Here is a 15,018-nt window from a genome sequence, read left to right as displayed (position 1 = left end):
CCGTAGCCAAATCATAATGAACTGGCCAGCTTGAAAACCATCAGAGGGAGTGATCTTAACAATATGTTGTATGTTCATGCAAAAGTGACCCAGAGCAGCAATGAACTTTGCAACAGACAGTCAAGCAAACAGGCACGCTACAGACTTCACTGTTTTTTTAAGTGGATTGGACCTGTTGGAGGTACTTAATGTACCAATATGCTCATTCGCTTATAAAACAACATATACCCTATTTTATAAAGCTAATAAGACGCATTGTATTAAACAAAGTCATCAAAAAAACAACATCAATTTTATTCAAATGAATTGCATATATAAAACACATGGGGTTCGATATTGAACACAAAATGCCAAAGATGATGAATATGATGATGACGTCGACGACAACGACGACGATGATGATGATGATGCAAGAGATGAGGAGAAATATGAGAAAATGAAACATGTACGAACATTTAAAACAATAAAACTTGAACTGTTAAGTGTAATGAAAAAAATATTTTGTTGAAAATTTGTTCAAACACCAAATGATATAAAAACGTATCACAATTGTCAGGCATGCACCAGCAGCCTTTTCAAAACTATTTTAAAATCTTTATTCAAACATGTATGTACAACCTTGGCCCCTGGCACAACAATATTTCCTATTGAACAAAATTCTAAATTCCAGATTTCAAAGTCACACTCTTTAAACACTCAACATTTAAAAACATTTGGAATAAAACCATTTCGGTTTCAAATTCTAATTTTTACATTAACCATTTTATTTCGCCAAAGTATATTGGCGGAACTAGAACAGACAATTCTCATGGAGATGTATCTATTTACAGAAATATGCTGGGGCATGGTCGTTTTCGTTGCTCCATCTGGGTGAAAAACTCGCGTATGTCCTCTGCACGGACAACCTTCCCGTTCTCCGCGAAATGCTTGAGGTAATCACTTAGCGCTGACTTCATGTCATTAAACCCTGCAGTGAGAAGAAGCAAGATTTGAATCTACTTCCCTCCAGTCATGTGAGCATAGATATACTATCAGTAAAACATATTTAGGACTATATTTAACTATGTTATTATATATTTGCTATTGAATTTCATTTGAAATCCTTTTGATGCTTAAAATGAAATGAAGAATCACTTACTAAGGCCTGCCCACAATTGTGATAAAGATGAGCAAGCTAATACCTACACCCGTCAATTTTTCTCAGTTAATCATGGAGCATGACTCTATAAACTAGAATAACGCACAACACAACAAAATTGATATTTTAACCAGAGTGATTGCTCCAAATTAAATACATTGCCATTGAAACTAGTTTATCAAGGCTGATATGAAAATATTTTAAAATTGTCCATTAACACATCTTCGTTTTTGTTAAAAAAAAAATACGACAGTATTGACACCCTGGTGGGACAATGCCATATTTATTCCCTTCAAAAACAGACAAATCCCATTCCATATGGTTTTTTTACCTTGGACCATCTCTATCTGCTGGACCCTATTCAGTGAGTTTAGAACTTGTTGCTCTCTGTCATGTTGTGAGGACATCCCCTCTCGTGCGGCCCCCGTGTCTCGTTGGTGTTAAGACTAGCAATTACTGCCTTCCAAGCAGTCACCCGGCTTCGATTCCAGGCCGAAGCACTTGTTCTTATTTAGTATAATGCTTTTCAACGCAATGAAACTGTATAATATGGTGGCATATAACTGCCGTAAAATAACCGGATAGCGTTCGCGAATTGTTTCGAGCTAACCACTAAATTTTCGCCATAAATATCTAGCTATCTAGTTAAAATTCGCGAAACTTTTTCGATAACATAAATATCATAAGACTAAAACCTGGCTTGAAAGTGCCAAGAACTGCCACCTGTTACCTTTTTGGGCTGTTCAACATAAACAGGTAAACTAGTTATGGTTTGCGAATTCCACTTAAAAAGTTACATAGTAACTGGTTAAGTAGATAAGATTCGTGTTACCGCTAATCTACAAATGCAATTTTGGCTTTTAGCAGTAAGTGTTTATCTAGTTATGATTTGCGAATTCCACTTAGAAACTTACTAACTGGTTAACTAGATAAGATTCGTGGCATATAACTGCCGTAAGATAATCGCAAATTGTTTCGTGTTTACCACTTAACTTTCGCGATCATTATCATTTAAGAACAAGAATGCAATACCTAAATAGTGTAAACAACTCCTGACCTTCCGGCTAGCATTATTAAGCACGGTCAATAACAATAATCTGATAAGCAATAATAATAATAATAAAAAGATGCAACTATTTGATAATATGATTTCATCGAAAGATACAGTTTTGTAAAGAAACATTTTATATAGAAAATGAAAACAAAATGCTGAAAAAAATATTTCAGCGGCAATAATAGCGCGTTATCATTTGAGCAATTATTCCACGGCAGCTGCGGGAGGCATGGTACATGTCACGCTTACGTTACAATATAAATACGTACGTTAACGTATACGTCCTATAGTACGTAAACGTCGTATGCTAAATATAGTACGTAATCGACAACAAGCGTCGGTGGTGTAAAGGTTAGCATGGTTGCCTTCCAAGCAGTCGATCCGGGTTCGATTCCCGGCCGACGCACTTGTTTTAATGTTGAAAATAGTTTTTTAAGCGAAATTGCTGTTTGACCTGTGATCTGTTGTATGTTACCGACATGTTTTAAGGGCACTCTCATGATGTCCTTTTCAAGCACACTATCAATGCAAAATATAGCTGAAACAAAAGGTGAAACCAATGAAACAGTCCGGGCGCACGCTGCCGACGGGACGGCATGTACCACTTTATAAAAAAACACTCTTGTTTCACGGATCATCTATACCCGGAAAGAACTTTGTTAAATAAAAACTCTTCAAAAAGAGAAACTCTGACTTTATAAAAGCCTATAACAAAACTAAGCTTATTAAAAGAATCAGTTTTAATTGCTCCAAAGCAATCACCCGGGTTCGATTCCCGGCCGACGCATTTGTTTTAGTTTAGTTAATGCTTTTGAACGCAACAAAACTGTATAATATGGTGGCATATAACTGCCGTAAAATAACCTGATAGCGTTCGGGAATTGTTTCGAGTTAACCACTAAATTTTCGCCATAATTATCTAGCTATCTAGTTAAAATTCCCGAAACCTTTTCGGTAACATAAATATCATAAGACTAAAACCTGGCTTGAAAGTGCCAAGAACTGCCACCTGTTACCTTTTTAGCTGTACACCATTAATAAGTTAACTAGTTATGGTTTGCGAATTCCACATTATAAGTAACAAAATAACTTGTTAACTAGATAAGATTCGTGTTACCACTTTTCTACCAATGCATTTTTGGCTTTTAGCAGCAAGTGGTTATCTAGTTATCATTTGCGAATTCCACTTTGTAACTTCCTAACTGGTTAACTAGATAAGATTCGTGGCATATAACTGCCGTAAGATAATCGCGAATTGTTTCGTGTTTACCACTTAACTTTCGCGATCATTATCATATAAGAACAAGAATGCAATACCTAAATAGTGTAAACAACTCCTGACCTTCCGGCTAGCAGTATTAAGAATTATCAATATCAGTTATCTCATAAGCAATAATAATAATTATAATAAATAGATACAACTATTTGATAATGTGATTTTATCGAAAGGTACAGTTGTGTATAGTAACATTTTATATAAAAAATCAAAACAGATTGCTGAAAAAATCGTATTTCAGCGGCAATAATAGCGCGTAATTATATTAGCAATTATTTCCCGGCCGCTGCGGGACGCATGGTACATGTCACGCTTTCGTTACAATATGAATACGTCCTAGAGTACGTTAACGTCAACGTCCTATACTATAGTACGTAAACGTAGTTTGCTGGAAATAGTACGTAATCGACAACAAGCGTCGGTGGTGTAAAGGTTAGCATGGTTGCCTTCCAAGCAGTCGATCCGGGTTCGATTCCCGGCCGACGCACTTGTTTTTATCTCAGTATAATGCATTTGAACACAATGTGTTATTCTTATTCAAATTGTATAAGAACAAGAACACAATACGTTAATAGTTTAAACAACTTCTAACATCTCCGGCTAGCGGTATTAAGACCGATCAACAACATTAATCTGATAAATAATTATAAAACATACTAGATACCCATATTTGATTATGTGATTTCACCGAAAGATAGTTTTGTATATACATATGGATAAATTCATAAAATGGAATGCTGAAAATAATCAGCGGCAATTATAACAGGCGTTATTATCTAAGTGATTTTACACCAACCATCGCGAAATGCACGGTACATGTCACGCTTACGTTACAACATTTACGTCCTACAGTACTGTACGTGAATATATACATCCAATAGTACATTACGTAAAACAAGCGTCGGTGGTATAAAGGATCCGTGAACCAAGTGCAGTAACAGGATTTATTCCGGACATTTACAGAATCTTAGGCAAATATAAACTAAAACATTTATTATGCCACTTCCAGAGCAATTTTCAGAGTCATGATAGCTGCAGATCTACTGTAAATAAATCTATCAAGAATCGTGTTGTAGCCGATTACAAAATATCACAGGAAAACGATATGAACCTACGATTGTTTAAGTCTATCCATTGTGAATATGAACCTTGTGTAATGTGGCAGTTTAGTAGCATGTATAGAGTCCAGCTGAAAAATTGTATGCTTGTTATTAGTAAATATTTTTCAAGATGTTTTGCGTCCAAATGCCATGAATGTGAAATAGTTACAGAACACAATAATTTAATGGTTTTGCACAAATTAATGTTTTGTAAAATCTCGAGCTCTTCTAGAGACGATTTATGGATAGCGTTGTGTAAATGTCTTAGTGCCAAAGTTTTCCTTGAGTTCAGTCATCTTAAACCCGATGAGCAATTTAATCGAACTTTTAACTGGTTTTCCGCAGCTTTCTATAGAGGACACAGTTAGAGTCAAGGGTTTCAAATCGGCACTGAAATACATTAGGATCATGTATAAATACGGATACAACAAATAAATATCTCCCGTGAATATGACCTAAACGTTCGCTTTTCGTAGTTGAGGTTATTTTGGGCTCGCACGGTAGAAATTCAAAACATAAACAAGAAATTATAATATATGTAAACAAATCAATATCAATTAGACGTCGTAGAACGGGGAAAGGTAAATGAAATTACAAAACTATGTTTCATTCACTATATTAGTACATGTATAGATGCATAGTTATCATACAGTATTACTAGATGTATTATTTATAGTTAACCTTCTTATCTGATGTATTTGTTTGTTGTGTATAATTTATGTAAACTTTTGTTCTTTGTTTTTTTGTATTATGTTCTGATTATAATGTGTCATGTCTCTTCATATCGGAGGAAATAAAGAATCTCTCTCTTTATACCATTAAAAATTAGCATGCTTACTATATTTAGTTTAACACTTGCCGTAGCCAAATCATAATGAACTGGCCAGCTTGAAAACCATCAGAGGGAGTGATCTTAACAATATGTTGTATGTTCATGCAAAAGTGACCCATAGCAGCAATGAACTGCAACAGTCAGGCAAACAGGCACGCTACAGACTTCACTGTTTTTTTAAGTGGATTGGACCTGTTGGAGGTACTTAATGTACCAATATGCTCATTCGCTTATAAAACAACATATACCCTATTTTATAAAGCTAATGAGACGCATTGTATTAAACAAAGTCATAAAAAACATCAATTTTATTCAAATGAATTGCATATATAAAACACATGGAGTTCGATATTGAACACAAAATGCCAAAGATGATGAATATGATGATGACGTCGACGACAACGATGATGATGATGCAAGAGATGAGGAGAAATATGAGAAAATGAAACATGTACGAACATTTAAAACAATAAAACTTGAACTGTTAAGTGTAATGAAAAAATATTTTGTTGAAAATTTGTTCAAACACCAAATGATATAAAAACGTATCACAATTGTCAGGCATGCACCAGCAGCCTTTTCAAAACTATTTTAAAATCTTTGTTCAAACATGTATGTACAACCTTGGCCCCTGGCACAACAATATTTCCTATTGAACAAAACTCTTTAAACACTCAACATTTAAAAACATTTGGAATAAAACCATTTCGGTTTCAAATTCTAATTATAACATTAACCATTTTATTTCGCCAAAGTATATTGGCGGAACTAGAACAGACAATTCTCATGGAGATGTATCTATCTACAGAAATGTGCTGGGGCATGGTCAGTCTTCTGACGTTTTCGTTGCTCCATCTGGGTGAAAAACTCGCGTATGTCCTCTGCACGGACAACCTTCCCGTTCTCCGCGAAATGCTTCAGGTAATCACTCAGCGCTGACTTCATGTCATTAAACCCTGCAGTGAGAAGAAGCAAGATTTGAATCTACTTCCCTCCAGTCATGTGAGCATAGACATACTATCAGTAAAACATATTTAGGACTATATCTAAATATGTTATTATATATTTGCTATTGAATTTCATTTGAAATCCTTTTGATGCTTAAAATGAAATGAAGAATCACTTACTAAGGCCTGCCCACAATTATGATAAAGATGGGCAAGCTAATACCTACACCCGTCAATTTTTCTCAGTTAATCATGGAGCATGACTCTATAGACTAGAATAACGCACAACACAACAAAATTGATATTTTAACCAGAGTGATTGCTCCATACATACATTGCCATTGAAACCAGTTTATCAAGGCTGATATGAAAATATTTTTAAAATTGTCCATTAACACATCTTCGTTTTTGTTAAAAAAATATGACAGTATTGACACCCTGGTGGGACAATGCCATATTTTTTCCCTTCAAAAACAGACAAATCCCATTCCATATTTTTTTTTACCTTGGACCATCTCTATCTGCTGGACCCTATTCATTGAGTTGAGAACTTGTTGCTCTCTGTCATGTTGTGAGGACATCCCCTCTCGTGCGGCCCCCCGTTTCTCATAAGCCAACACTGTGTCACTTTCATCAGGTAGAAACTCAAGACCCTGGCTCCTGTACATTGCCTGGTAATACAAAGAAGGATAGTCAATGTAATTTTAGCCATAAATAAATGCACTTTGTGACATCAGATCATAGAATCATTACATGAATGATTGAAAGATGTTGACAACAGCTCAGTAAAATTGATGCATTTTTTGTTTGCTAAAACATACACTGATCACAGATATAGAACCTTTTAAATGAATATACTGTGCAACAATTGTTAAATAACTTATTACAGTATATCAATCACTCTTTTTGGTATGATGTTTCTGAGAGAATGGTCTAATTGGTCGGAGTTGACCAAGTTGTCTGGCCAGGTGGCCACCAACTCAACTCACATGCCCAAGCCTGTACCATTTAAAAAAACATGTTGGTAAATATTCACCTTGCACTGTTCACACTTGCAGAGTTTAGAGCGGAAGTTGTCCGGCCAGAATATGGCACTGTTGCCAATGGAAACTTCTCTTGTCTGCAGTTCCTTAAGCTTACACCCACTGCCTTCCTGTGTGCCACTTGTTCTGGCCTGTCAATGCAGAATAAGTTAATAAAATATATCACGACCTAAGAACTGTTAAAAATCATACACATTACACCATTACAGGGTAGTTATCTTATCATTAAATCACATGAGCACACCCTGCAGATGTTAACACCTTTCTGTTAACTTGATGTGTGTGTAATCCCCATACTTCAATTGTTAAATAAACGTTCTGCACATTGCTTGTGGATCTTTAATCTTCAGGTCAAAGAGTACAAAACTATTATTTAAAAAAATGGGCAGCCTGAAATAATTATTTCTTCCTGCAGACTGAGAAAATGGATTTGTTAAACACTGTTTCTTCATTTGATATAGGTGCATTACATTGCAGAGCAACTGAATGTGCCATTTAGTTGTGCATTATTATTACAACTATTTCAATACGTAAAGTGTCAACAAAGTGCCATCATCAACTTTCTATCTAGATTGGGTTATAAATTTGTTTTATCCTTATAATTCACTGTATATGTTCACCTGTTGGTCATTTTCTCCAACAGCTGAGGAGGTCTGCTGAGAGATGGACCTCTCACTACTTGGCAAGTCTGTGCTGCTCCCACTGCTCTGTACACTTGCAGAGCTTGAAAGGCCATTGCTCTGTGTACTTGCCGATGTAGAGAGACTATTGGTACTTGCCGATGAGGACACACCATTACTAGCTGAGCCAGACACCTCTGAGTTAGAGCTAGTGGTTTCCTGACTTGTACTTGACTGGACAACCTCTACATCGGACCCCACATTGCTGTCTGAATTTACAACCTGGGTGTCTGCAAATACATCATAGGGTAAATTCCATAAAGCAATTTCACTTAATTAACTGTCATTTTGTCTGGTTATCTATCTTTGTATCAAAGAAAATAACTACATGGTTTCACAAAGTGCACAGCATTGATAATGATTAAAGGCAGCAGTCACAAACATGGACATTTAAGATACTATAAGATATATAAACAAGAGCACGAAGGAGTGAACAGTTTCATTTGAAAATCTTTGAACAGTTATTAAGTTATGACCTTGTTAATGCACGACTTCTTACCACTGCCAGCAGGCATTACTTGACAATTAATAAAGCCATAGTTATGGGCATGTGTGTTTTTTCTCTTACAACATTTTCTTTAAAAAGAAACCCAGTCAAGCTATATAACAAGGGAGTCAAAGAGAATATAATGGAAAGATAAAACTAGAGTTATCATCCTTTAACACTTTGAGGCCTTTATCGGTCTCATTAATAACACAAGTAAGCATTTCCAATTCATCTTTGTCAATCAGAATACAGTTCAGCAAATTTGATCTTTCACATTTTTTCTGTGTTTGATATGGCCTACCTTTGCACTGGACATGGTAGACCCAGAGGAACTCGTGTTTGCTCATACAGGCAGTACACACCATCTCGGAGTAGTTCTTCGGGGGCTTTGTCTCACCCAGGTGCTGCAAGGTTAACAACAGCATGAGCCTGTAGCTAGATGTTAAAGGCAAGTAAACACAAAGCACAAAAATCGTTTTTTTCTCAATATTTGTCCACATTCATTACAAAACCTAACATATTCTGTTGGGTCAAGCGGGATTAATTTTAATTTGGTATTTTTCATTAATCACAAACATTGCAATGGTTGAAATACTCAACCTGTTACATTCAGTAGTACCAGTACAACAAGAGCTGTCACAGAGACAGCGCGCTCGGCTATTCCCCCGCTTTTCAGTGTAAGGATTGAAAAGTTTTGGCGAAACATGCATGGATCACTTTTAGATTAGATTTAAATGCAATACATGATGTGCTGAGATATTAACATAAATGTGGTTACATGCAAAATTTTAACCAGAATTTTTAAGTGTAATAATAAAGGGCCATTATTTGCAAAATACAGTTATCTAACTTGGTTATTCAATTAGGTTGGGTGGTTGAATCCCATTGTATAAAGTCTCAATGCAATTACATCAAGTAGTTGCTGAGATATTATCATATGTGTGCTTACATGCAAGACCTTAACCAGAATTTCTAAGTCACATAATAAAGGGGCAAAATTTATATAATATGAAAGATAGAGTTATCTTACTTGATAAGATAAGAGGGTTAAATGGTTGGGAGCCAGTGTGTAAAGTTTCAATGCAATATATGATGTAATCTCTGAGGTATTGACTTAAAAGTGGTTACCTGCAAAACCTTAACCAGAATTTCTAAGTTTAATAATAAAGGGCAATTATTTTGCATTATATGCAACAAAGAGTTATCTAACTTGATTACTTTAGTAGGTTGAGTACCATTGTATCAAGTCTCAATGCAATACCTCAAGTAGTTGCTGAGATATTAACCTATGTGTGCTTTCACGCAAAACCTTAACCAGAATTTCTAAGTTGAATAATAAAGGGCAATTATTTGCATTAAATGCAAACTAGAGTTATCTTACTTGGTTAATTAAGTAGGTTGGATGGTTGAGTACCATTGAATCTAGTCTCAATGAAATACCTCAAGTATTTGCTGAGATATTAACCTATGTGTGCTTGCACGCAAAACCTTAACCAGAATTTCTAAGTCTAATAATAAAGGCCTATTATTGGCATTAAATGCAAACTAGAGTTATCTAAATTGGTTAATTAAGTAGGTTGGATGGTTGAGTACCATTGTATAAAGTCTCAAAGCAATACCTCAAGTAGTTGCTGAGATATTTACCTATGTGTGCTTGCACGCAAAACCTTAACCAAGGGGTGACACTGACGCCGACGCTTGGGTGAGTAGTATAGCTCTCCTTATTCTTCGAATAGTCGAGCTAAAAAATTATAAGCGTTCTGTTGGGACATACCTCACAAAAAAAACTTACCCTTCCATGGTACCAGTCTTCACAAATTATGCACTGTATCATTTCATCCTCAATCTTAAATACAAGAACAAACAAAAAGACATTTAAGTGATACCTTAGCAAAGACTGATAAAAAATTATGTTCATATATCATGAAAAAAAACAATAACAACCTTTAAACTGATGTACCATAGTTCCCTAATATAAGTAATTGAGCAGGAACAAAAGAATGAATTAGATAAGTAGACTTTTTGTTTTATAAATGGAAAAAAGTGAGAAGCATGTTCAATTTTGAGTGCCTTTTTCTATGATTTTTATTGCCAGACTTGAATAAATGAAGACATTCATTTTATTCATTTTCATGATCAAATGTTTAGACTTGTTTAAACCATTCATATTCATTGCATGCACTGACAAGTCATTATGATTCATCATTCAATTGGAAGAATACTTATTGGAAAAGATGTACATGTATGTATAAGAGATGCATATTAGGGGGTGATGATGATGATCAACTGATTATTTGTTATTTCAAAACCCATCCGACTCTCTTGTGCTGCCAAATGTGAGTAAATGAGAACTATTAAGCTTAGAGTATGGATAGAAGTGTTATTATCAACCTCATCCTCTGGGTCGGGGTAGGGTCTGGCACACACACAGTATACACCCTTGAAGTTCTGGTTATAACTGTTGGCTGGGTTTACTTCATCCTTCTCCTGAAACAGGAAATGTTAGTATATAGTGTCAGCAATGATTTACACAGACAGCTCATAATAACATTACTTGACTTTCACTAACTACATTTCATTCAGTATATTTCTCAAGTACTTTTTTAAATACACACTCAATGCAGCATCAAAATGTTCAGAATTTGAAAAGCAGTACAAGAAAATCATAAGCAAAACATGCATTTTCCTACTGACCAAATTTTAAACTAATTACCATAATACAAACTGCTTGATTTCAGAATCAGTATGCTCCTCATTGTGTCCAAGTATGCCCATGCATAAATTTAAACCAGATGAGTACTTACTGGGCAAAGTTTGCAAGTCAGCTCTGGGAATTTGCTATTTCCACAGTCACAGCGGAAATTTCTACAAAAAGGTAAAATTGAAACTATGAAATTCAAAATTCAGTTATAAGCAATGAATTGCTTCAAATTTAACATCATTCCTAATTAAAGCAATGTTTACATGTTTTTTAAGTTACCTTTATTTTACAGTATAAAGTTAATAAACAGTGGTTGAAATTAGCACAAGCTCTGCACTGGTTTAATGCTTTCCAGGCTTGCTCTAATTCAGGATTATATTTATCAGGACCTACATTTGAATTAAAACAGTTTGACACAAACGTAAAGCACTATTGCAAGACTTCTGGCATGTTTATACAGAAGTCTAATTTTATTAATGTATATACAAATAGAACAGTTCAAATTATTATTATTTATATTAGATATCTATGCAAAGTTAGAAAATAGAAAATGACTGCTGCTTTGATACACACAAAGTACAAAAGGTACCTTTTGGTGTAGAGTTCATAGAGCTCATGTCCCTCGTGGCAGTCATAGCTACAGGCAAGACATACTCCGGCTGTCGCATTGTCTTTGGTTTTGCAGGTAATGCAAGCATACAATGCCTGGCGTGACTGATAACCCTGAAAGTAAATCAAATCTAGTAGAGTATCAATACATGCCATATCTAGGCTAGCCATTTCCCCCGGCCGGGGGGATATTAATATAAACCTTTTCTATTTGGGCAAACAGTCTGCAGTAAAACACGTATCACCACAATGCAATGTCAAATGCTGATCCACATTCAAAAAAAATATATCCGTGTTCAATCAATTCAAAGAGGACATCCATTAGTCATTCTAAAATGCCGTCCAGGTTTCTTTTTTTTAATGATGGTTAGCCTGGACCAGGCTAACCATCATTAAAAAAAAAAGCCTGGACGGCATTTTAGAATGACTAGACATCCATTTCAGTATTGTGCAATAAAGTAAATTAACACAAATGTTTTACTTTATTTATGAAATAGACTTGATTTTTTCAGAGTTTACTGAGCTGACATCAGGAAGAAATTCGTATTTTAAATATTGAGCGAACGCCAATAGGTACGAATCGACTAAATATTGCATTTATAATTACCAACGGATACGAGCAATTCTTGTCGTCATTATCTCCTAAAACTGCAGTAGCATCATCTTGTAAGTCTTCCTCATCTTGAAGATAATCAACCATGGATATAACCGTTTCAGCTTCATTTTCTTCTTCAGCGTTCGTAGAACGGTTGATTTCCGCCATATTTGTTTATCAAGGGAGCTGGTACTAAAACTAATGTTTAATGGGAGAACAAATATTATTCACTCTTGATTTATGTTTAAATATTAAATATTATGAATTAGTTTCAAATGTTATTATTTTAAATTTAATAGTTATATATATTGAGCCTAATTTTATGCATTATTTAATTTAAAATGTTTATAATAATGTCTGATCCCTTTCCTGTGGCTTACTTTAAAGTACGGGAAATCAAAAATAACACACCAACTATTTCATAATGCTGATTTTATCTGTATACACTTTAAACTCTGTTGAACATTAATTATTTTCTACTAGGGCATGGTGTCGTTTTTCAATGATATACATGTGGAACCAAAACCAAAGCACACACCACTTCTAAATCGACTTTAACAGTTTAACTGGTAGATTGACCTTCACTACAGCAGAGATTGGAATTTTACCACAGGCGTCTGGCTCATTGTGTGTGTCTAAAATGTTGATTAATATCATTTTGGGTACATATTATATTATATTAATCAACATTTAGACACCAACAATTAGCCAGACGCATGTGTAAATAACAGGACACAGATCAGCATATAGTGTAACTGTACCTTGCTTATAAAAATATGTTGTTTTTTACTTTTTGTCATTTCAGGCACTTCAGAATTTCCATCAATATCACGGAGTCGCCTTGAAGAAGAAAAACGCAAATGGTAAATAATGCAATCTGTTAAAAACAACATATATTTCTTAAATCATTTACTTTTCCGATTTATGACGATACAATTTATTTGAAAATCATCAATTCATAGATAAACTGAAACTTGTTCGTATTATTTTCAGGACGAGAAAGGCAGCGACAGAACATCGAGCTCGTGCTCTTTACTGAAAACGTATGCTCTCCGTCTAAAACCTGGCGACGAAATAACTTCTTCCATGCAGTCGTTTATTGAGGCAAACCAACTAGAAGCAGCTTTTGTGCTCACGTGCGTTGGTAGCGTTACTGAGATGACTCTACGCATGGCCGACAGCGTCACGGTAAGCACATTTAAGCAGTATTACAGGTCAACTGATCGCTGGTCAATTTTTATTTACTGGTAGAGTCTAGCATAGTATTTTATTTATAAATCACGACCAATAAAGACTGTCTCCATAAGGGATCGATTTAGCTACCACATGGATCAGAGTCTGACAGCTAATAGGACCTGCACCGTGACCATTGCAACTATATCATTTGAGCCATTGGATCCATATGTTTGGGTGAGTCCATGTTTTCAAACTGGCTTATATTCGAGGACCACTTACGTTTGCACATGTTCCACACAGTGCCCATCATTTCCCCTTAGTGATTAGTGACTGTCTGGCCATGCGCAGAAGTTGAGAACCTGCCGAATGGAAAGTAACGGCGTCAGTCGTGGGTATCCGAACAGGTAATGTGTGATATCTATTAAATGCCTGTCGGTACGTTTTAAGCAATAGTGCTCTGACTATACTTTCAGATAAAGCGTTACAATGGACCATTTGAGATCGTCTCTCTCGTCGGCACAGTGTCTGCAGGCGGTCATCTGCATGGGAGCTTCAGCGACAAGGAGGGCGTGGTCATTGGAGGTCACGTGGTGGGCGGGATGAAGGTCTACACGACGGCGGAAGTTGTCATTGGGGAGTGTTCTGGGTACACTTTTACAAGGGAGCCATGTGGCATGTCCGGTTACAATGAACTGGTTGTGAATAAAAAGTAATGTTTAAATTGTATCGAAATTTTGGGGACTCCAACATGACTACGGATACTAGTTAACTACTCGATCATGAACAAATATTTATAAAGCGCCGTTACTAGTTATCGGTCAGTAGCGACGCCTCCCTTTTTCAAGAGTACGCTGAAACAAGCGCTTTAATGCACGGAAACATGTGTATTGTCACTAATTTTACATACGCATGGAACCAATGTGTGCGGTTAAAGAATGTAAAATATTTAATAATACGGCTTTAATCTTTTTTCATGATTGATCCGTGTTCTGTGGTATCTTTTAGTCGAATAAAAGTCAAATAAATTCACATCCGCATCCGTCAGAAGTTGTTCAGTTTAGCAGTTCTTATTATTTGTAGCATGTAATTTATATGTATGATGTAGAGCCTAGAGGATAATTGTGTATTTCATTGTGAGATCGCTGTATATTTCACCGTGTGACTCGGTGAGCTCTAAAAGCTACGATTGGCGTACACACGAATGAACTATTTTCTTGGTGCTTACGCGGTGGAATAAATTGGGATCTTACACCAATTTTTTTCTTTCTTTCTATTAAATGCCTCAAAGGGATATAAGATGCAGTTAATTGTAGTTTTTCAGAAAAAGTGCACCAAATTGTATGCATACCGTCGTTGAAATTGTGTCCAAGCCCTGTGTGC

The 15,018-nt window shown here is 35.6% G+C and overlaps 2 protein-coding genes and 2 non-coding genes across 7 annotated transcripts; 3 read left to right on the top strand and 1 right to left on the bottom strand.

Annotated features, from left to right (window-relative positions):
- The first annotated feature begins 2,526 nt into the window (after positions 1–2,526).
- Positions 2,527–2,598, top strand: Trnag-ucc (transfer RNA glycine (anticodon UCC)). The gene has a single exon. It is a non-coding gene; the product is annotated as a tRNA-Gly (tRNA).
- Positions 2,599–3,883: 1,285 nt separating this feature from the next.
- Trnag-ucc (transfer RNA glycine (anticodon UCC)) lies at positions 3,884–3,955 on the top strand. The gene has a single exon. It is a non-coding gene; the product is annotated as a tRNA-Gly (tRNA).
- A 1,738-nt stretch (positions 3,956–5,693) lies between these two features.
- Positions 5,694–12,635, bottom strand: LOC128207243 (putative E3 ubiquitin-protein ligase UBR7). Its single transcript, XM_052910057.1, has 10 exons — positions 12,475–12,635; positions 11,848–11,981; positions 11,362–11,422; positions 10,949–11,044; positions 10,350–10,403; positions 8,859–8,961; positions 8,011–8,300; positions 7,384–7,521; positions 6,853–7,018; positions 5,694–6,356 (listed from the first exon to the last, which is right to left on the bottom strand). Exons 1-10 carry the CDS (start codon positions 12,628–12,630, stop codon positions 6,199–6,201), a joined length of 1,356 nt encoding a protein of 451 aa, XP_052766017.1. The 5' UTR covers positions 12,631–12,635; the 3' UTR covers positions 5,694–6,198.
- On the top strand, positions 11,370–14,793 carry LOC128207244 (bifunctional protein GlmU-like). Of its 4 annotated transcripts, XM_052910058.1 has the most exons (5): positions 11,370–11,432; positions 12,380–12,440; positions 13,268–13,325; positions 13,456–13,650; positions 14,112–14,793. In XM_052910058.1, the coding sequence occupies exons 3-5, from the start codon at positions 13,323–13,325 to the stop codon at positions 14,349–14,351; spliced, it is 438 nt and encodes a 145-aa protein (XP_052766018.1). In that variant the 5' UTR covers positions 11,370–11,432; positions 12,380–12,440; positions 13,268–13,322; the 3' UTR covers positions 14,352–14,793. The 4 variants fall into 4 exon arrangements, with proteins under 4 accessions (XP_052766018.1, XP_052766021.1, XP_052766022.1 ...); XM_052910061.1 differs by lacking the exon at positions 12,380–12,440 and having other exon boundaries at positions 11,378–11,432; XM_052910062.1 differs by lacking the exons at positions 11,370–11,432; positions 12,380–12,440 and adding an exon at positions 12,838–12,848.
- The last annotated feature ends 225 nt before the right edge of the window (positions 14,794–15,018 follow it).

The sequence above is a fragment of the Mya arenaria genome, chromosome 11 (assembly GCF_026914265.1).
Source record: "Mya arenaria isolate MELC-2E11 chromosome 11, ASM2691426v1".
In the NCBI taxonomy this organism is placed as follows: domain Eukaryota; kingdom Metazoa; phylum Mollusca; class Bivalvia; order Myida; family Myidae; genus Mya; species Mya arenaria.
The sequence above is the reverse complement of the archived record's forward strand: the minus strand, read 5'-3'. Positions and strand labels throughout refer to the sequence as shown.